Source organism: Lissotriton vulgaris, chromosome 3_1 (genome assembly GCF_964263255.1).
Source record: "Lissotriton vulgaris chromosome 3_1, aLisVul1.2, whole genome shotgun sequence".
In the NCBI taxonomy this organism is placed as follows: domain Eukaryota; kingdom Metazoa; phylum Chordata; class Amphibia; order Caudata; family Salamandridae; genus Lissotriton; species Lissotriton vulgaris.
Genome location: NC_141689.1, coordinates 131146718 through 131170991, shown reverse-complemented (window position 1 = coordinate 131170991; position 24274 = coordinate 131146718). Strand labels below are relative to the sequence as shown.

The window sequence follows — 24274 nt, the reverse complement described above, 5'->3', positions numbered from 1 at the left end:
GGATGTTATTAGGAAGGCTTCCCTTTCCCCCTGGCCCCTTTCCACCCTCTCATTCCTATATTACTCTAATTTTCAACCTGCTTTTTTGATAGTTGATTATGTGTACCTTTTGATGATGTGTTCACAGTATTAGCTGTGTGTACCAGAATGTCTTTAAATCTTAATAAAGAATTGGAATATAAAAATGGCAGCCCTCGTTCTATTCACCTCTATCTTACTTGTACCCAATGATCCAGAGGCTTGAAAGATTTTGAGCATGTCTGTAATGCTGGTGTCGACTCATTGGGCTGGTGGGCCACCCACAAAAGTCAAAGTGAGTTCACAATTCTGCTGTTGGTCTACATGCATATAGTGAAGAGAACTTTCCTACCACCTGACATGTCCAAGAATTTCAACAGGGACTCTCTCAGTGTCAGTGTATGGTATGAGCTCTGTAAAAGCTTTGCATTCTGCAAAAGAATGTGATAAGAGTTTGGTTTTAACATTAAAGCCAATTTAACATAAAACGACATTATGGAATTCCATCTGAGTTTCCCTTACTCAAATATAATGCAATTCTGCAGCACACATAGAAAGAGGAGAATGCCTCTTAGGATTTTTTTGTATGGAGGAAAATGTCCCTTCTTGTACAAAAACAATCCTGCCTGTAATGCAGGTGCCCCTGCATTATGATGCAAGCATGGTTGTTTTGGCGCAGGGCAAAGCTCAGTGCACCAGTGCACTGAGTGAGCAGGAATCAGGGCTCGAAAAATCCACTTGCCCGCTCGCATTTGCGAGCCAGATTTAATTAGTGTGAGCTATTTTTAGGTCCTACTCGCCCTTTCTGGTGAGTAGGAAGACAAACTGACTTTTGACCTCTGTCTCTGAAAGCAGAGGAAATGTGACAAGATAGCACGATTTAAAGGCATCTTTATTGCTCACAAAGTGAATGAGCAATACAAATGCCTCGGTCAAGTGCATTTCAAGTAGGTCGAGTACATTTTTTAGGTTACTAGACCTGCAGGTCTAGTAAAAATTAAATGATTTTTCGAGCCCTGGGAATGCGCCATATCTTTGTGAATATGGCACATCCCCCCTGTCTCCATTTGACGCAGTGTAACAGGTTGTCTTGCTGTGTTCTGTTGCGTTGTGCCAAATGTTATTAAATATGTCCCTTGCTGACCACAGCACTTGAATGTTCACAGATATTAGTAATAGAAATGAAAGTGTACTTTCACCAAAGTCTTATCTTAGGGCAAGTGGGCTTTGAGTTAGCTATAGTGAAGAGTGTCCTGCAGTCTTCATGAAAAAGTTCATGTCCAAAATTTGAATGTGTGATGTTCTGCTACCTGTGATCTGGAACAGACTGCATATGTTTAGCGCAGGTGTCTCCAACCAGTTGATCGAGACATAGCTCACAGAAACCTTAGGAGTAGCAGCCTTGAGTTTATTTTTAACTTAGAACTTCAATAAATAAGCATTGCATTTTCCTTTTATAGTTAAGGAAAGGCTGTGTTTAATTCACATTATTACAGATAGCAGGCCTGATAACGAGCAGATTTTTGACACAGGGGGGTCACAGAGGTTCAGAACTGAAGCACTGAGGTATTTAACTCTTAAATAAAAGTTATTCTCAACTCAATATTGGAGCATGAGAATAAAATGTTTTTGAATGCTTTTAATTGAGAAAAAATGAAAATGAATAGTTACTTTAATGATTAAGTTAACACTTCTCCCTTTACAAAGTGTTGCTTTTACATACAGCAGACATCTTGCTCCCAGTGGCTGGGAGACACAGTGCCATATATATAACATACAGTTATTTTCTTTTAAATTGAACATATATAAAGTGAAGAAAAATGTTTCTTTGAAACATAGTCTTAATGTTTTGCACTACTTTAAATTAACCCAAATAAGTCTTAATGTTTTATGAAGCATACTTATTCACTTTAAATTTTTCACATTTGAACAAATTACTGTATTTTCTTATCCTAAATGTGGCACCATATCTACAGGCCACTGGAAGTAAAATGCATGCTGTTTGTAAAGACACTCTGACATGCAAGAAAATTAAAAAGATGAGTTTTATGTAATGTATATAAACATAAAGTTAACTGCTCAGTTAACCCTCCAACAGTCCGATGTCCCTACGCCAGCTGACTCCGCCGCACGGCGTAATGCGGCAGTCAGAACGCGGGAGCAGATATCCGTCTGACCGCAACTGACAGCCATTTGGTTGTGGTCTGACCGACATGACAATAAGGGCCCAAGTTTCAAATCCTTATATCTGGCTGCCGGCTTAGCACTACCTACAAATGATGGAGTGGGCGCCCAGTGTTATAAAATAAACACATTTCTCTGTGTATGACTTTTGTTGTCTGACGTCTGTTCCATTGGCCTGATGATGGAATATCCTGTCTGCATCTAGATTGCCTTTCTGTGAAACGTGATTACTTATCTGAGTACAATAAAACATCAACACACTTAAACCTTTGTCGACAGTGTATCTTACAAATGATAACACTAGTTTCCTCTTGGCAAATATTCCTAGTTACAAAACCACTCTACACCTTGAAACCTTTGTGCAAGTTTATCCCAGAGTTATGTCAAGCTGCAGAAACAGAGCCTTGTACCATCGGTCATCAGCATTCTTACACTTCCTTCCCTTCCCCCTCTGGAGTGATGAGAGGTCCACCACACCTCTCCAAAAACAACCAAGGAACTGACACTGCATCAACATCTTGGAAAATCACTGAACTGTTAATGGAAGGTAAAGGTGCGGCTTCAGCGGCATCGTGAGAAAACTAAGAGAACAAATAGGACGATGGAGCAGCATCAGAGATGTGTCCTAAGCCAACATCTGGATAAAAACAGCAAATTGTTTCTCTAGATTAAAGTTCTTGTAATGCCGCAGGTCACTCTTCTGGGGGTGTTGCACCCTTTTATTATGTACAAGCAATTGTCTCAGATGCTTCTACAGAATATGTGGAATGAGGAATTTGAGGTTTATCATTTATTAGAGCATTGGAATGTTGGGAGCTCCATTGCAGACAATGGAGTGCTCCCGGCTTCTACGGGCCGGTAAAGGCCTGCAGAGCTACACTCCAATGTTCTACAAAGGCTTCTCGAAGCTCAAGGGCATTTATATCCCCTCGAGCTTCGAGAACCCTTTGTTTAATTTGTTAGAACATTCTGCCCTCTAGTGGCAGAATGTTCTAATAGCCTTATAGCCCTCCGTAGCAGGGCTATACCGGCAATTAAAGTCCCGCTGTCTTGTTCGATTCAGCGGGCCTTTAATAGCCGGTATAGTCCGCTACGGCGGGCTATAAGGCTATATTGTAAGTGGAGGCGTAGTAAGAAGGTAACTAGGCAGCACCCAGTCTGGGTAGGTGCGCCAGAGGAAGTGATGTCACCTGGAGGCTGTGGGGTATTGAATCTGTCTGCAAACAGAGACAATGAAGGGTGGCTGAGACAACTGTGTGTCATTCAACAATATCACGTCGACAAGCAGGAATACACAATGGCCTTCCTCTTCAGAAACCAGCTTTAAATTGTAAACAGCGATTGTGTATAATCCTTATCACCTCATTTAATTTGTCACAATAAAGCACACAAGGATAAAAAAACTGATTTGGAGTCAGGTATTAAAATTGCGTCAGAAGACAGCTTATTTATTTGCAAAAAACCAACCACATTCAACTGTTGTACCTGTCCTGGACACAAATGTTCTCCTAATGATCCTCTAGAGAGACAAAACATTTTCAGACGTCCCTTGCTAGCCGGCATGTGCAGTTTCCAGCAAAAGCATATGCTTTGTATATAATCCTTTTGCAATTGATCACTTGAATATATAGCTTGTGATTTAAAACACGATGAAATAAAACAAATCATTTAATACCTGAGGCCTGCTGTCTAAATCGGCCGCCAGGTGGCAGTACCGCAGCAGCTTACAAAACATCATTAGTAGCAGTGTTGCATGTCTGAATGGTATTCTTTATACCAGTATCAGAGTGGGGTATTTCAAAAGTCACAGGGACAAGCAGTAAAACTGTGCAGAGAGAGTGTCCAGGTGAGCGCTGCAGAAGAAAGGACCTATTTCACACAGCACTAAGGGGGCAGATTTATGTTAACTGACGCATCCCGAGGGATGCGCCAGTTAACATGCGCCACAGTGCGCCACAGATACGCCACCCATGGTGCGCAGACATTTATAACAAATCAAATGACTAAAGACTAGTACATAATTGAAACAACCCCTGGGAAAAAAAGGAAAAGGTACCAACATCCAAAGACATTCATAACAATCTCCACATTCTCACTCAAACTTCACACATTCTCACAACATATGAAACACGGAAGAAAAATCATGAGTACAGGTCTCCAAGGTCAAGGTTGACAATACAGTAGGAGTTCTAATGGAACAATTCAAAATTAAAGTTTCAGAAGGTCATTTATTATCTATCTTCCAAATAATGATCCCTATATAGGTGGATGTTGGAGTGAATCGGGAATTCCGTGATTACTGCATACAGTATGATCCTTGACTTTCTATTTATTGAAAAAAACCAATAATTGGTTCCCAGCTCTTATAGGTAACAATTATGTCCACAAGATTTTATAAATCCATTTTCTATTCAGAACACTGAGGGTATGGCATCCAAACTTTTGAGCGTCCTGATCGAAATAGAGCCTCGATTCTAACGTGTCCGCATCTCAGTAACCTCCAATACGGGAAAAGTGTGGGTCCTATCAACATAACATTTTGGTGCTGTAGATCAGATGGCTGGAGGAAGCCTCACATGGTGGGCAGGGGCAGGGAAAATGAGTGATGATAGTACGGCCATTATAAGGAAGGGATGCCCACCACTTTCATGAGATGTCCTCTGAGGCGGTACCGCTGGTCAGGAGTTACTCTTGTAATAATTCAGTGGTGGGAATGACAGTTTCACTGACCGAAGAGGCCGCCGTGTGCAGCTTTCCTTCTCTTTTGCCAAATCATAAATAAGGACATTAATTGCAAAGACTTTGAAGAAAATTGACCCATTGTCCATTGAGTATGGTGGATGGGCTCAACCATTGGATTTCTTTGCGTCAAATACAGGATGGAGCATGAAAAAACATTGCACGATATGCAAAGTTTTTATGTCACATGGTAAAGCACAAATGATTATTCATGAATGTAGATGTTTTTATCTTGTCTGCAACTCTATATTGGTTTTTAAATTCTTCTTGACACTTTAGTAACCTAATTTTCTATCAGGAACTAGGTACTGTTTGCTTTGCCTTTAAAGGTATATTTGCATTTTCTTGTTGCCAATTTGGTGAAAATTAAGAAGAAAAATAAAGAAATAGAACATTTGCAAAAGAGCGGTGACAGCACGTAAAGTGCACAAATTCATTCAAAATTCTCAATTCGTTTGTAGGACCAGGTGCTGTGTGTTAGGGTATAGTTTATTTGTTTGTTTTTAGTGGAGACACACAAAGATACCCTACTAAAGTAAAATGTTTGCTCTTTCTACCATCCTACAAATGTGACGTTTTTGAAGTTTTATAGTTATTGTTCAGGGGTGTGTGTATCTGTGCCGCATGGGATATTTGTTGCTCAGAAATATTTTCAACATTTTTTTAGCAGGACTAGTTTCAGCTGTTTTTGTAGTAGGATTTAAATTTCCTTCAATGTTGTAATAGTATGCAATTTTTGAGTAGCTTTTGCATTTCATGATCTGAGTTGATTCTTGCAATTTGAATTACAAATAATTACCCGCTTTTGAAAGGCTTGTCATGATCAAAGATGGTTTTTGTGATTTCTTGATGACTAAATTTGACAGAGTACCACTAATTAAAAATAATGCATAATTATTGAAGCTGCCTTTCCTTCCTTGTCCTTAGGGACCAGGAAAAGCTCTACTCTGCTCTGCTGTTTGGGTATTGGGCAGGAGTGAGAAGCTGTGCATGGGGTTTTCGTTTCTTTATTTTGTTTCTGTCTACCTGGTTACCTAGCACGTTTATTTATTTTTTAGTTGCTGTAAGTGGCATGCATGTAAGCTTTTCAATAAGCATGTTTGCCTCATAATATTGATTACATTCTATCAGTTGTACAAACTGGTGGTTGGTAAGCAATGAAGGCTGTATGCTCTTCACATGTCCTCTTGGCGGACCTGCAGGTTAAAAAAGGAAGTTGCCGTCCATTCTCCAGAGACCATGGTTTTATATCCAAACACTGTCATGACCTCAGCTGTGTAGGGAACTTTGATGTTGGCCTTCTTGACAACTGCTTTCTGCCGGACAGCCTTTCCAGCTGGTACTTCAAAGCTAAATGACACTTTGTAGTGTGTCTGAAAAGAAGAAGAAGAAGATGGGTTCAAAGAGAAAACACAGGTAGTTTGGGATTCTTTAGTAAGATTTGTAGAGAATAAAGTCATTATCGCTACTATTACGCTACTACAGAAAAAAAATTGTTTTCAGCAAATAAATCATCTTTGCATTGGAAGCACCATTGACCTTCACCCGGTGTTGATAAATTATCTCTGAGATGCATTTCTTGGGCTGTCTGTTCTTTCTATGTCGGCAAACCAATATGCTGTTGTTATCAGTTAGTCTCCTCCCCACCTGAGGAAAATTCAGTAACATCACCACCTTACTTCATAGTACATAATTGTTGGACCTGGCCCCTTTTGCAGTGTTATCCCCAAACCTTTTTCCTTTTTCCTCCGATTTTTCTGACCATCCTTTTGTTGGTGTATGACTCTAGGCCCTCTACCACTGCTAGTCAATGTTAAGTGCAAGTACTCTCTCCTTTAAAACATGGCATGGATGGTTTACAACTATTTGGCATATTTAATTTACTTGTAAGTCCCTGTTAGAAATGGGGTTTCTGGTTGGCTAGGGTATAAATGTAAGCAAGGCAGAACACACCACTCTAATCTGGGTAAGTGAATTACACACCCAAGATAATTCCTGCTTGGTAGCTTTGCTGAGCAGTCAGCTTATCCCAGAGGCAACGTGTAAAGCGTTTGTGCAACACACACACAACAGTGACACACACATCCATCAAAAAAGAGACTCCACACAGGATTTTATTAAAATATCTCACATATTATATATAACACGGACACCACAACCACATAAATCATGAATCACTTTGCCAACTAGGCAATTGTCATAACATCACAGTTAATGCTGTACCTCCCCGGACGTCGCATTCTAGACAGAGACATGGTTGAACCCCGCCTCCACACCCGACTTCGTCATTGCCATCCTGGAAGGATACAAGATCATCCGCAGAGACCGCACCAACGGAACAGGTGGAGGAATCGCCATCGTTCACAGGAAAACCCTCAGAGTCTCAACCAACACCGACGACACCCTCAATACCGCTGAACACATGTACTTCCATATCCACACCGATCCCAACACCACCCTCAGAGGAACCCTCATCTACAGACACCCCAGACCCTGACCACAATTCAGCGACTCCATCGCCGACTTTGTCAGCACGCACGCCCTCGCCTCCACAGACTACATTCTCCTAGGAGACATGAACTTTCACCTCAAGAACAATAACAACACCAACTCCACCACCCTGATTGACAACCTCACCAACCTTGGACCCAGACAGATTGTGACCACACCCATCCACACGCTCGACCCCATCTTCACCGCAAGCCTCCACGTTTCCTTCAACCACACCACCAAACTCCACTGGACCGACCACCGCTGCATCCACTTCACCTTCAAGAATCCCACCACGCCCCAGCTGCTGCCTCAACGCTGATGGAGGAAAGTCACTAAAGACCAGCTAACCACCTCCCTCGCCCAGAACCCACCCGCTGACTCCACCGACCCTGACACCGCCAACCGCAACCTCAGACAGTGGATTAACGACTGCGCCAACACCCTCGCCCTGCTCAAGACACCCTCCAACAGCCACACCAGCAAGAAATCCACCTGGTTCACAGAAGATCTCCAGGCCTCCAAACGAACATGCCGGAAACTGGAGAGGAACTGGCTCCGCGAACGATCACCGGACAGCTACACAGCCCACAAGAACGCCACCTGCAGACACCACCAACACATCAGAGCCGCCAAGAGAGCCTCATTTAAGGACCGCCTAGACAACAACGCACACAACAGCAAATAGCTATTCAAAATCGTGAAGGAACTCTCCAACCCCAGCTCCAACGCCAACGACACCCTCTCAAGACCAATGCGACTCACCGGCCGCCTTCTTCCACCGCAAGATCGCCGACATCCACAGCAGCTTCAACGCCATGACTGCCCCTACAACCACCACCCCCACAACCACCATCTGCACCAACTATCTGCTCTCCTGGACCAGCATCAACGAAAAAGACACCAGCAAGATCATGAACATCATCCACTCCGGCTCACCGCTAGACCCATGCCCCACCACATCTTCAACAAAGCCAGGACAACCATTGCACCCCATCTCAGCAAAGCCATCAATATCTCCTTCGAGACAGCAACCTTCCCGGAAAGCTGGAAGCACGCCCAGATCAATGCCTTAATAAGGAAACCCAAGGCGAACCCTAATGACCTAAAGAACTCCAGCCCCATCTCCCTTTCCCGGCAAAGGTCACTGAGAAAATCGTCAACAAACAACTGACCCGGTACCTCGATGACAACAATATCCTAGACCCATCCCAGTCCAATTTCTGCAGCAACCACAGCACCAAAACTGCCCTCATTGCCGCCACTGATGACATCAGGACCCTACTTGACAACAGAGAAACAGCGGCCCTCATTCTCCTGGACCTGTCAGACGCCTTCGACACAGTCAGCCACCGCACCCTACAAACACGTCTACACGATGGCAGGATTCAAGAGAAGGCCCTGGACTGGACCACATCCTTCCTCTGGCAGAACTCAGAGCATCTTCCTCCCCCCTTCCGCTCCAATGCCACTGAGTTAATCTGTGGCATACCCCAGGGCTCATCCCTCAGCCCTACGCTGTTCAACATCTACATGGCACCCCACGCCCACGTCACCCATCAGCATGACCTCAACATCATCTCCTACGCTGACGACACCCACCTGATCATCTCCCTCACCAAAAACCCTCACACAGCCAAAACCAACCTCCACAAAGGAATGAAGGCCGTCGCTGAATGGATGAGGAACCGCCGACTGAAGCTGAACACGGACAAGATGGAAGTCCTCATCCTCGGATCCACCCTTCGGCCTGGGACGACTCCTGGTGGCTGACCACTCTGGTAACAGCTCCGACACCCATCGTCCACGCATACAACCTAGGAGTCATCCTCGACTTCACCCTCACCATGACAAAGCAGGTCAACGCTGTCTCCTCATCCTGCTCCAATACCCTCTAAATGCTCCACAGGATTTTCAAGTGGATCCCCACAGAAACAAGAAGAACAGTCACCTAGGCCCTTGTCACAAGCATATTGGACTACGGAAACACTCTCTACGCAGGAACGCGGCCAAACTCCTTGGACGGCTTCATTGCATCCAGAACGCCTCTGCACGTCTGATCCTCGACCTACACTGGCTACCCGTCAACAAGAGGATGACCTTCAAGCTCCTCATCCACGCACACAAAGTCCTCCACAATGCCGGCCCAGCTTACCTCAGCAGACGACTCAGCTTCTACACCCCCAACCGCAAGCTCCGCTCCGCCGCCCTCGCCCTCACCACTGTCCCCCGCATCCGAAGAACGACCGCCAGGGGCAGATCCTTCTCCCGCCTCGCCGCCAAGACCTGGAATACCCTCCACACTAACCGACGGCAGTCCTAGTAGCTGCATCCCCCCCAGTGCCTTGAGACCCTCACGGGTATGTAGTGTGCTTTACAAATATCTTGATTGATTAATTGATTGAGTAAATACTTATAGGTTGCACACGTCATGAAAACACCCTACACCATCACTGTACACATTATGCAGGTCCTGAAATGATGGCCGCTAACCCATCATTGCAAGGTAATACAACATAAATCATAATATCAGGGCATGAAATGTATGCGGTTAGGTTAGGAAGATTAAACTCATAAACCACCAAACATCATCATTTGTAAATCAACAAATATCGCCAAGAACACATAGAACACAGCATCCCTGCACTCCTAATACATTTTATATGCTAAAAATACAACACACAATGTAGGGTACCGTAACGCTTGCGTGCCTTTTATAGGGATTACAGTGTTTGATGGTTGCAGCAGGAATGGGACCTCTGAGGAGAATTCCTTCCTGTCCTGACAGCGGAGTCTTGGTTGCCCCTGCAAAGGTATGCCACAAGAGGAAGGCACATACACTCCCCACGTGAGCGGGGAGACCTCGCTTAGTCCCCTGTGTGTGGAATTGCCCAAAGCAGCTGCTCGCGACCATGCAGTGCAGCTGCCAAAACTCAGCCCCTCTATGCAGCCACCAACAACATACTGCACCCCTCCCAGGTATGTCACCATGGGGGGGGGACCACTCAATTGTATAGCTGGGAACCTTCTTTGGGGTGCCAAATGCAGAACAGCTCAGGGCAGCTGCCCGCAAATGCTTTTCCTACTGTTGCACTCATTGGAGTGGGAATAGTAAATTTTACCCATCCATAATCTAACACTTTCCTTCCTGTTGAACTAATTGGAGTTTGAATAATAAATTGTACCGCTCCGCAAGCCAACACTTTTGCTACTGTTGCACTGACTGGATTGGGAATAGTAAATTTCCCCCTCCGCAATCCAACATTTTCCCTACTGTTGCAATGACTGGATTGGGAATAGTACATTTTGCCCCTGTGTCAGTAAATAGTTTTCTTACTGTTGCATTGCCCAAAGTGAGAGTAGTACATTTTATACATCCTTAGTATAACACATTGCCTATTTTTGTATAAACTGTAGTGGTAACAGTATATGTATTAAATGTAAAATGTTATAAAATATTTTATTGTTAGAAGTTATATTATGTTTTTGCTTTAAAATTTTAATATTTATAACGTTAATGTTTTTAATGTGTACATTACTTTTATGAAATTGTAAGAAATGTAATATGTTTTATTTTTAATTTTTATTAGAATAGTTTGTTTTTTAAATATTTTATTTTATTGGTATATGTTTGTATATATATATATACTCGTGAGCAAGGGAGGAGAGTTCCCGAAACGCGTCGAGTTTGGTTGCCTTTGTAGAAAAATAAAGGCTGTTTTCCATCAAGAAGTGTCCGTGTGTTTCTGGCAGCGGAAAGCGGCAGAAATTGGAGTTTGATTTATGGGCTCGCAACCCACACATGGACCGCCTTCGTAAGTGGCAGTGAGCATAGCGGAGCTCGGCGGCTGTCGGGTTGAAAAGAATTAATATATATATATATTCCGACCGCTAGAGAGACTAATAGAGATGTAAGGACATCGATTATATGTACATTTAATCACAGGTGTTACAGCCATGGGTGATTCAGCACACAGCACTTTTTTGCACAATAATGCACTTTAGGTATTAGGTAAACAACAAAAAACAACAAACAAATAAATAAAAAAACTAGATATGGAAATAATAATCAACAAACATCCATGTACGCATATATAGAATTGGGTTGAAAAGATCTAAGGATAATATATAATAAGTGCAAGCATGGAATCTGCACAGGATGATTATATGCAAACATAAGAGAGTAACATTTGAGATGACGATGTCATGGGATTTAACCTGTTACAGCTTAAAAATCGTAAATGCATACATGTATTCATTTAATCAACTATATTTTTATACATATATATATTTTAACAATAGCATTTTATCCTTGCTTTTAATGACAATCACTGCAAGAAAAAGAGAAATGACTTTATGCATCATCAATGAAGTATTTTTTCTATGTTTATGCGTACTTTGCACAATTATTATTATTATTATTATTATTATTATTATTATTAACGAGTTTTATATAGCGCCCGGTTACCCTTGGGCATCCCCGCACAAGTGACTATTTTGAAATGCACTGAGCACTTTAAATACATCAAAGGTACTAGCAAACTTTGTCATGTGATCAAGGCTCCGGTGGGAGCTGAAACGCGTCATGCCGCCAAGCACGATATAAAGGATTGAATTTGTCACAATACCGTGGTCCTGACCCGTTTGTTTGGAGGGAATCCACTGTTGTTAGGGGTGTAACCAGATATATACATATATATATATATGTATATATATATATATATATATATTGATTATAGGATTATCCCATGTGCATTAGATGATCATCCGTCACTCCACAGTAGGGTTGAAAGTCCTTTTATTTAATTAAAAGATGACAAACTACATCAACGCGTTTCGGGAGTCAAGCTCCCTTCTTCACAATATATATTTTCCACATTTTCTCCCCCAGCTGGAAAGAGATTTGAGCCACACACAAAACTTTGCATTTGCCGATTTTAATGATGGATTACAACAGGATGAGGCATACTCCTGACGCATTTCGTTCCCCATGGAACTTTTTCGAAGGTGAGCCTTGCACCTAAACACGCTGTTTCTTTCACAGTCGGATGTTTTCAAATTGAATTAATTTCCTCTGATGGCGTTCTCCTTTTGAATTAATTTCCTTTTGTCATTGCATTATGGGGCCTGTGGTTCAGACGGTTGTTATCACATTTACATCCCTCCAGTAGGTGGTGCATTTTACATACTGTTGAGATGAAGATCATTGATATTCCAGTTTTCCAACATTCACCGGCAAAAGTTTCCCCGTGTCAGCCCACTTTCAAAGCTGACTCGGGTCCAATACCGAGGCCAGTCCTCGGCGGCACCGCATTCTCCTTTTTTGTTTTACTGAGTTTGCACAGTGGTTCAAGGTTGGAGAGTGATGGCGCTCTAGCGGTGGTGCGTTGCTCTTCGGGGGAACCAAGCCAATAATTTTTTTCCACATTTTCTCCCCCAGCTAGAGGTTTCCCTATGATGAAGCATGCCACATATAGATGGGTGAGGGAAACCGTCCAGTAAAATGGACACTCCAGCACTCTATTTCTTTACTTTTTCGTGTAGGCCCAGAAAACATGTTGTGTTGTGTCAGAAAATTAAATAAACATCATTCAACCCTGGTTACAAATCTATGTTTTCAGCTTCTTTTTAAAGGCTTATTGGCAACGGTGCGCTATTCCTCTAATGGAACTTGTTTGAAGCAATAGCACCTAGAAAAGCCAAAGATCTACCTCCAGTTCTAGTCTTCTGCACTCTAGGGATCACTGCTAATAATTTATTGGCGGATTTCATATTTTGGGTAGGGGAAGGGGAACTGAACCTGGCTCTAAGGCATAAAACCCCTGAATTATATAAGGCCTCATGTGTCACACCAACACCTTCAACATAGTTCTTTTCCTAATCGGCAGCCAGTGCAGATCATGCAGATGCGGGAATATATGCATTCTCACAGGAAATCTCAAAAGAAGGTTAGCTGCCATTTTCTGCACCACCTGTAGTATCTCTAGAAGATATTCCAGCAGGCCTAAGTAAAGTGCATTGGCGCTCTAACTATCAGTCTAATCTTGCTCTAAGGAGACCCTGAATAACAGTTTTTTTTGCAGAGACGGACAGTAGGTGTAACAACTTTTTCAGTGTGAGCAAAAACCCTGAGCATGTACCCACTACAGATTTTATTTTTGGCTTAAATGCAGAAGGTCATCAAATTTCACCCACAAGTTCCTCAAAATCCCATCCTGAGGACCTGGAAGAGAAGCATTTTCAGGCCAAAATTCCTGCCAGCTGTTTGGGGGGATGTTGCCAAAAAAGAGAATCTCTGTCTTCTCAGCATTACAATTTAGATGTTATGCAGGTTCCTGGGAAGCTCTTAACCCTTGCCATATTATAACAGTAGCTGGGTGTCATCAGCATGTGATATATCTTTGGAACAAAGGGATTCCACTAACTGAGCGAGAGGGGTAAGATATACATTAACTAATGACAGACTCACAGCGGAACCCTGGGGGTACTCCCACTGTCAGATCATGGAGCTGAGGGGAATATAGTGGAATCCAGTTCTGCTGGGTACGTCCCTCTAAAAATGAGGAAAGCTTGTTTAGGGTATGACCCACTATTCCGACTGACTGCAAGCACTCAAGGAGGCTGGAATGGGGAACTGTATCAAAGGCTACTGACAAGTCCAGCATTATTAGCACTGTCTTTCCCCCTTCATCCAATGTGCCTTTGATGTATTCACTAACCTCCAAGAGAACAGTCTCAGTGCTATAGTGGTGTATAAATCCTGCCTGGCTGGGATGGAAAACGTTATTGTATTCCAGGTACCTGGAAAGTTAAAGATTAACAAGCTTCTCCAGTATCTTAGAAAAAGCTGGGAGCAGAGATATTGGTCTGTAATTTTATCTGCTGAGGATTTCTGTATTCAAGGCAAGAGTTTTACTTGCTTCCAAGAGCTTAAATCCCTAGCTGAATTTAGAGAAGAGTTTTGTAGCTTATTTACTAGAGGGTTAATTACAGGAGTACATAGCACACACACATAGGACGGACAAGGGTCCTGTGACAAGTTGGATGAGTCCGATGGTGCTCAAGCTTTTGAGGAGTGCTATAAATCAGGGGTTGTTTCAGTCTTGCAGGTCAAAGTTCAGATCACCGAGGACAATGTAGGCTCTAGACTCGATGTTGAGCTGAGCATCAAAGTCAGTGATGAGGTTGATAAAGGTGGCTCATGGTCCGATGGTCAGCAGGTGAAGGTTCCGTTCAGAAAGAAAGAAGTTTTTGGAGATTTGCAGCTTGAAGTGAAAGTATCCTATGAATGGGGTGGCGTTCTCTCTGTATGTTGTGCATTTGATGGATTCCTTGTGGATGATAGTGAGTCCTCCTCCTGGCTTGTGAATGTGGTCCTGTCGAGCAATCTTGTAGCCCAATTGGATTCCGTTAAGATATCCGGAGCTGATGAGGGGTTGAGCCTGGTCCCCGTGATGAAGAGAATGTTGGGTGAGTCACTGGTCAGCAGGTCCCATATTTCGGCTGTGATTTTGTATTGAGAAGCATGCATGTGAGTGGCTGTTGATGTGTGGATATGCTGTGGCATGTGCTGTAGGGTGGGGTTGTGAGTGCTGTTGGTGCATGTGTGGCATATGTGTTTGGAGGGGGTTGAGGGTATTGTTAGTATTTGCATGGAGGGGTGAATGGGTGGCTGCTGGAGAACTGGCAGTGGGTGCAGACATATAGTGTTGTGAGGTGCAGGGCAGCAGCATTATGTCACATCCTAATTAGGCGGTTGGAACTGCCAACCGGAGGTCGGTTGGTCCCAGGTCCGAGATGGTGTTGGGCGTACTTAAGTCCACCCAACATCGTAATTAGGCCCCAAGTGTGTTGCAGAACAGAAATAAGACGGGTCAGACATCCCTAGTTGCAAAAATTCACCATCTCACAGTACCATTGAGATTCAAATTATTGTTACTAGTTTGGATTATTTTCCAGCCAAACCCACATGTCATTTAGGTGGCTTCAAACAAGTCAACTGAACAACCTGAATCACTCATAGGGCATGCCCCTCTGCAGACCCAAACTAAAGGGCATTCTGTCTTTGTATTGTAGTGTAGTTCCTATATTCCCAATCGGCTCTGTGCATTGGAATAATATATCCTATAGAATAGTTGTTTGACTGAGGTCGACTAGGTCTCTATTGAATATACTAAGCTTAATAGTGAGTGCCAGCTAGCTCAGAGGTCACTAGAAACTTTCTCGAATTCACAAGAAGGGATTAGTTTCTGACAACCGCATAAACATGACAACTTTGTTTCCCAAGAATAAGTATTTCACTCAGTCAATCGTGCATGCTTCGTTTCAACAGAGCTTGTAGAGAAATAGAGAGACGGGCGTTTTCAATAAAAAGGTTTATTGAACAGTCTTCTTTCTCATACAAGAGAAGTGAACTGCTACAATCGTTAAGCAGACTGCAAAGTATAATGCACACAGCGAGAATAGTATTATAAAATAATACTGTAAAAGCATTGTATGGTTTCTAAGCCACATATAAATACATAAATAAATAACATTGACTACTATACTCAACTGGTGCTTCTAAATACGCCTACCCCAATGTACCTAACCTAAGTCTAGTACCCGGGAAGAAGTACGTTTTGTGTAGCATACGTTTTATTTATTTTTGCTAAGAATCTACCAAAGGTCTCTAGGTTCTAATCAGCTCCATACCTTTGTTTAGAATGAAGGAGGTCTGGTATCTCTGTCTCAGGACTCGATTTCCCAACACCCCGAAAGGGGAGCTTGGAAACACCGGAGATGGATTCTCAGCAAGAGAAAGGCAGCCTCTTGATCAGTGCATCAGCTTGAGGGTCAACTTCCTTCGGCACTTGCTGTAGCGAGCTGCGTTGAACTCCTCCGAACCACCGTAGTTTGCTATAGCAAGTGAAGGTATAGTTATACCTTGAAGGTGTTTAGGAATGCCACAGCTTGACATAAAGTTGGGCATAATAACGTCGGGAAAGAACCCCTAGGGAATAGTTGTTCTTTGCAAAGTACATGAGTTCTTGGACAAATCAATATTCGAGCAAGGGGAAGTTCCCTAACTGCTTAAGCCGATTTTCCAAGAAATTGTTGTGACGTTTGGTACGGGTGGAAGTAGCCATGCCTGTATTTGGTCTGCATGGGCTATGTCTAAAAAAGGGATTGATTCCTATGCCTATATAAGGGCAATGTGAATTGTTCCTATATAAGGGCATGAATCAGGAAAATTCACTTGGAGCTCTCTAAACGCCACGCAACAGTACTTGACTATCCAATGGAACATTTCATGAACCAAAGTCTCATCAATCACCCTCATTGAAGGATCCAGAGACAAGCAGTTTTTTCTTTAGCCACCAAGGGGCTAGAAAGATCTGGATGTATGTCTTCTCAGCAGCTGAAAAGGGTGAAGCACTGTCACTCTATATGATCATAATACAGGACGTATTTTCACTGTCTCTAAAAACTATGATGATGTTAACAAATTAAAGCTGATACAATCATCAGAAGATGAGGCTGAATTAAATTCAGTGCAGTACAGCAGATCTGACCTATCCTCAGTGGAGGAAGCCAGGCCAAATAACAGAATTGGGCCCAAGTCAGCTGAATGTTCTTCTTTTTCTAAGGAAATGAAGCGTATGAAACTTGGGAAAAGAAAAACCACAATACAACAAGGAGGGGGTGGTGAAAAAAATGAAAATACAAGGATGAGGACCAGAAGTCAGGACAAAAAGAAACCATAGACCTTAACCCCTTCCATGCTAATGACAAGGCCAGCTCGTCATGATTTACGGCAGCGCTGTGCTTATGACGAGCTGGCCTTGTCATGAACAATGGGAAATTGGGTAATGCAGCGCAGGGGGGGAAAACCCCTTAGCACTGATGTTGTTAACATAGTTGTTGATCCCACTAGTTCTGAGAGTAATAAGGTTCTACAAGTAATACATCTTTCTGATAGACCTATTTGCGAAATAGAATTGAATGTTTTGCAATGTGTCTTGTCATTTTGTCCAGATGGGAATTGTGAGTTTAAATTTTGAAGAAGACTTAAATTAAAAAGTTTTTTTTCCGAATATGATAAAGAAAAGTACCATGAATCCCAGGCAAAAAACAAAAATAAAAAAATCTGATTTAACATTTTCGAATGTTCAAAATATTCATTTGTTGTTATCATTGTCAAATGAAAATGATGTTGGTATAGTGAGCCTTCCTGCTATGTTAAATGTTGATATGGATTAAAGCTGTACTAGTGATGTGGCTTTCTCATCTAAATTCACTTCAAATAGTAATAAATATGTTGCTATTGATATGTTTGTCAATAAAACTATGTGTGAGCTCTACAAATTTCAAGATAAGACATATTCACAATATTTGTATTACTCTAAGCAGTCCAGCTTATCTGCCCAGGAACTAAAGGCTCAGATGAATCAATTGTAGCAAATAAGGGCAGGAATATCGTTATTTTGCGTAGAGATGATTATGATAAGGGAAATTATGAGAAAGCTTGAAGACACATATAGTTACATGAGACTAACTAGAAACCCCATGGAGGAAGCCACCAAATTATTGTCTGTCAAACTCTACTCTTCGAAAGGAATGGGGCCCATTGACGATAATGAATTCAGATCTCAATGTACAGCATCCCAGATCTCCCTTCATACACATCTTACCTAAAGTACATAAGTTGAAGGAAAAGCCACACAGGAGACCCATTATCTCTGGGATAGGGAATCTTTCAAAACACCTTTCTGAATTTGTAAATCCATTTCTGAAACCCCTAGTGGTGAATCTCCCTTCTTATATCAGAGACACAACAGATGTACTCAATAAACTGCAAGATGTGGAATGGGACTCATCCCTGATGTTCTCTACTTTGAATGTGGTAGGACTTTATACATGTATAGAGAACAGACTGGGCCGAATGGCCTTACAATACTATATGTCCAAGAGAAATGCTAGCCTGGTGGAACCTTCCATCATGATTATTGAGATATATGACTTAAAATGCAAATATTTACTTTTTTTTGGAGAAGTATGTTACCAACAAGTGAGAGGGACGACTATGGGGTCGAGGTTTGCTCCCTCTTACGCCAGCCTCTTTATGGGTTGGTTTGAGAGGGAGCATGCCTGGGTGACCAGGGCTGCTACTTGGACAGATAACATAATCTTTTGGGGTTGCTTTATTGATGCCATCTTAATAATTTGGAGAGGTTTGACAAGCTACATGAAGTATTTAAATGATAACAGCATGAATGTGATTAATTCCAACTGTCATAGTAAGAATCAAATTGACTATTTGGATGTACGGAAGTACATTGAGAACAAAAAAATACAGAGTAAACTGTATAGGAAAGAGACCTCTACCATTAGTTGGCTTAGAGCAGATAGTGCACATCCCTGATCTGTCATCTCAGGCATCCCATACGGCGAGATAATAAGACTAAGAAGGAATTATAGTATGGAGCAGGACTTTTGGGAATCCTTGGAGGATTTGAAACAAAGGCTACATGATCGAGCATACCCTGATTAACTCTTGAACAAGGCAGAAAAAATCATTTTGAAGATTAACTGAGCAGATACTCTGAAAATCAAAACCAAGAAAAAGTCCATTGACCGTATAGGATTAATCACCACTTACAAGAAATACCAAGTTTACAAAATCTTACAAAAGAATTTGGACATACTCAAAGCCTTGCCTGGATTAACTAATGTGATTACTAATAAACCTTAGGCTACATATAGGAGAGGCCCCACGATCAGAAACAGAATAAAAGCAATAATGAAGGAAGTTTCACTTGGCTAAGCCAACTGAAAGTTTTTTTTACAGATGGTGGCTGTATAATATGCATGTTTTTTTTTAGACATGATTCAAACGCTATACACCTATTGGTTGATTTTGGTGGCGACCGGAGAGAGAACCTGTTGTTACAGTTCAATATTCTTTTTAACAACGAACCTGATTGGTCTTTCGTGATTTTGGGCTAGTTTAACTTTGGAAGCAGGAAATGGGCTTCACCTTATTAGTTTAGAAACAAGCTTTTTTATTGGTGAATGTGGGTCATATTAATGACAGAGAAACCATTACAATCCTCAACAGATAGACAGACGGCCTTGTATTCCCGAGCGGATAACACACTAGGTGAATCTTCCTGAAGGAAGTGACATATATGGGGTATTATATTTTTGGTGACTTGGCAGTAATATAGGTGAGCAAGCTAGTAATAGAATTTGCTCTTGGACTCGTATATCTGTCTAAAAATGTTGTTAACTATAAGATGTTACTTGTGGCTATGGAACTATCTTTGGTATAAGTTACAATTCATATCTCTCATAATCTTGTGTAGATATAGTGAAGGTATACTCTCTTAAAAGAAATAGACTCTTGTGATCCTAGAAGAGAGGTTCCCTGATGGGCTGACCATTGTTTGGTTACTCTTTGGAATCATATTTTTCACTCTATTTCGGAAAGAGTGATATTGGTCGTAACATATTAAATGATATCCTCTTATTCTTCAGCACTGATCAAAGGCAATAATCCTTTTAGGATTGTACTGAACGGATGCACTGGTGATTACCAGGGTATCGACAGTACATCTGATAATAGAACAAGCATCTGGGTGATCTTCAATAAGATAAATTCAAGTGAGACAATTTTAGGAGATTTTTTTGGGTGCCGACATTTTATTTATATGGTCAGTGTTCTATATATTCAACCAGGAATTACATTAGTTTCTGATTATAATGAAGAGGACCCTTAGATCATAATGGGTTAACAAATTTGTAGTTATACCTTGGAGCAATATTTTTATCCCCATTTTTGGAAGATTGATACTGAACCTTAATAGTAAGTGATTTCCTGTTCCTTTCCAGTATGGATCGAAGGCAGTAATTCCTTCATCATTTTAACAAACAGGCTCTACCGTAATCACCAACGTATTTATATTACATCTGTCAATAGAAAAAGCATCTGGGTGATCTTCAATAAGACAAATCCAAGTGAGTCTATCTTATGAAACTGATTTGGTACTGCCTTTTGCTGAGACTGTCAGTGGTGGATATAATCAACCAGAAAGAAAAGTCTGTCTTTGGCTACAATGAAGAGGACCCTTTGATCTGGGCAGGAGAATTTCTCATTTATCTTTATCTTTTAGATAAACATATTTTTTGTCTCAATTTTGCTAATAGACCGCATGCAAATTGAAAACTTTAATAATAACAATAGTATTCATGTTATAGTATCTTTGTCTGATTTTGAGCAATTGGAGTTACTGTTTGAATTGATAAAGCTGCTGTGTTTCATCAACTGATTTATTGTCATGTGTAACATTACATTGAGAGTCTTTGATGAGATATAATAATACTCTTTAATTATTGACCTTTGTTTATTCAAATTTGGAATTGCTTTAGCTGTTTTTGTACTTTCTATCTATTTTTGACAACTAGGTTTTAATAACCTTGTGGGGTATATGAAATATTTATTGTTTTTTCATCCCTGAGGAAGTCCATGTTGGGCAAAACGCGTTGGCTGGGCTGATGCATTTGACTAGAAATACAGAATAATTGGAAAAAATAAATCTCAAGACTCCTTACACTCTATTTTGCTTGGATTGTGTGGATCCTATACATATACACACATTTAGAGGATGCCAAAACCAGATTGAAGAGATCCAACTTAAGATTTATTGATATTCTAGAGAAAAAAGAGCAGAGCTCATCAGTGCAAAAGTTATTAGGAGACTGATAGGAACCCAAGTTTTATCTGACACTAAAGAAAACTTGATGCTCCCCAGGGACCAGGAGTCTCATTTTCAGTTAATTCAAACAATATTTGTTCAAGAACAGTCCTCTTGTATTTTGGAGACTGTTGCATAAAAGACAGAAATATTTGCTGCAGCAATAAGACAAAAGGAGTTCAAAGTAGAGTAACAATAACAATAAAAAAATACTGACATGGCTCAATAAAAAAATCCCTCAATATTCGTATTGCAAGAGACAGATATTAAGAAACAGTTAGAACAATACTCACTTCTAGACTCTTTTTTACTCTGGTAGCTCTTACTTTGAGCTCTGTATTACATAGAGAAGTATCAAATAGGAGCTTATTATGATGTAGCTCGGAGTTGCCCCTGCCCGATACTGTGTCGGTCTTGGGACGACAAACATCTGGTCAGCGGTTGCGAACGCCTAATTTCGATCCAACGGAAAACAGTCCGGTCAGATACTCACATTTCTCTCTGGGAGCTTGTGCTATGGCCGTAAACTGGCCATATACAGGCTCCTATTTATCCTATGAAGAAATGATGATGTTTGTAAAACCCTGCACCCTGTGACAGGCACCCCATGGCACCTGCCAAACAGTCCCTGGATTTACACGGGGGCACCCAAGGTACCCCCTCAGCCCCCAACCGTAGGCTTCAGATGCAGGGGGTCATGCTAAGGGCCCTCAAAGTCACTTTCGGGCAGCCTTTCAGTGTCAGAAAGGCCATCACAGTAAGGCTGTGGGAAAATTACATCGTAATCTCAACGGTGGAAGCACCGTCCATAGGGGATTTCGGTGCAGTTCCGACCAGCCGGAAGACTCCGATAGGCCGTCGGAACTGCGTCTCAATGACCAGCCTGTTGATGCCCTGAAAACATAATTTCGGCGGTCGGACTGCAAACTGACCCTGTCGGTCAGAAATCCTCCGACCACTGTCGGAAAGCTTCAGACTAGCGGTCGGAGACTTACCGACTGACATTGTAATCGGCCCCCTAATATGATGTCAGGGGTCCCTCATAAAAACAGAATTAGATGATGTAGTAGAGGTTAATCAGCAAAGGAATACAAGTATCTCATCCCTTACCCTTTTGAAGATGATGCAAAATCAATTTATCAAATAACTAGACTTGATAGAATTTCAAATATTACTAAATAAATTATTTTGTTCCAATCCCATAACTTTGTATTCTTCCAAATCAGATATTACCTTTTTAAATAAAGAATTTGCCAGAGCCTTCAGCTCTTTTAAAACAGAGGTGTGAATTATAGATTTTTGAGGGCTCTCCACAGCAAACTGAAGCATTTTACATTTTTGTAATCAATTTTAGGTGACTTATTTTGAAAAATTCTTAAAACCTACATAAATGTTCTTAAAAATGTATACCAAATTGCTTTTTAGATCATACGGCTCTTTCTTTACACATACCTCTAAAGCCAGGACAAAAAGCAACCCTCAGATGGAAACTAGACATATCTCTAATCACAAATGCAGTTTTGATTTAAAAAATGAAAGATAGATTTTGATAAACAGACAGAGATCAGCTCAAAAAAACATTTGGGAAACATACAAATCCTCGGAGGAGACGAAGTAGCCATTTCTTCACAGATAAATAAAAACCATGAACCAGATATGTTGGCTTTACAAAATTCTCTTATTCAAGCAGAATCCAATCTGAATTGGTGGGATAGTATGCAGAATCACCAAAAATAGGACATAGCAAAATATAAAATCAAACACTGTTTATTAGAATGATTTTTTAAAGTATTCAGACACTAGAGACTCACATCTAAAAAGACATTGGACATGCAGGTAAATTATTGTGTTTGAGTAATAAAACCTGTTGTGTACCCAACACTAAAACTAACATATCAGACACTAAGGCACATTCAACCATTACAGACCATCTTGGATAGAGTGGACATACACATTTCAAAATATTTACATAGAACAAACTATTACCTCTGAGAAAGGTATTTCACTATTTTTAAGTCAATTAGAAACTTCCTCTCTAACCTACCTTCTGGCTCTTGATTTAGTACCCCCATTTTAACAAGAAGAAATAGTAATTCAAAAACTTCCTGTTGGAAGGTGGACTATTAGGGGTAAGTATGCACCTACCACTAACAATGAGGCCACCAACACAACAGTCTAGGTCTCAATAAATTATTCCCTTGCTCAACCCTTAGCATCTGGCAGGCTTAACTTAGCAGACAGGGAGGAAAGGCCACTAGTGCAGCAAGTATGAGACCGGAGAAATACAGCAGGGGTACCCTCTAGGGTGGTATCCTGGACATCAACGGCACCCCACCTGGGACTCTGCCTTTCTTGCCCATCCTTCCTGAGGGCACTCAGGAGCATACCCTCATTCAAAAAGAATGGAGACATCGAGCTAGGTGCCCGGAAACCTAAGAGGATCCAGAGGGGGAAGAGGACATTAGGCCCCACCATACCCTCCCTAACACTTGCTGCAGAACTGTGCGGATCATACACATATCGGCGAGGATACAAAGGGAGCAAGACCAGGGTTGTCTTGAAGATCCTCAGAGCTGGATACCACTCAGACCCACAGAAGGAAATGACTAGCAGGCCCACGAAGAATCAAAGTAGATCAGGGGAGAGCCTGGGGTGGAGTGGTCAGAGGTCAGTGAGAGCCATCCCGTGTGAAGCCTAACCCCTCCCTGGCCCAACTTTGCTTTTCTCCATGGAGGTGATCAAAAAGAAGATAGTGGACAGGCAATTCAGCCACCTCCCTCCCAGATTTAAATGGAGCTATACGCAATAAGTCATGTTGGCACAGGCTCTGCTACCACAACTGGGCCTCTAGGACCCATGGCCGATTTGGCCACCATACTTCAAGTGATCCATACTTCCCAAGATTGGGAAGTACAGGTGGATGTAGCTCTTATTCTGCAAGACCTCTGTAATGCGACATCCAGGATCTAGGAAGCGGAATCCTATTTATATACGATTGAAGACAAGGTCTCTGCAATGAAACATCAAGTTTCAAAGCTCCTATCTCACTTGGCTGAGCTGCACCAGTGAGCAGAAGATGCTGAAACCAGTCCCACTGGAATAACCTC

General features: G+C 41.7%; 1 protein-coding gene across 1 annotated transcript in view; it reads right to left on the bottom strand.

Annotated features, from left to right (window-relative positions):
- Window positions 1-5932: 5932 nt before the first annotated feature.
- LOC147726078 (uncharacterized) overlaps window positions 5933-24274 on the bottom strand; it is a 73226-nt gene continuing 54884 nt past the window's right edge. The window contains exon 5 of the mRNA XM_086960196.1: window positions 5933-6314. Within this exon, the coding sequence (XP_086816322.1) occupies window positions 6117-6314 (198 nt within the window). The 3' untranslated portion in view covers window positions 5933-6116. The remainder of the gene's footprint in view (window positions 6315-24274) is intronic.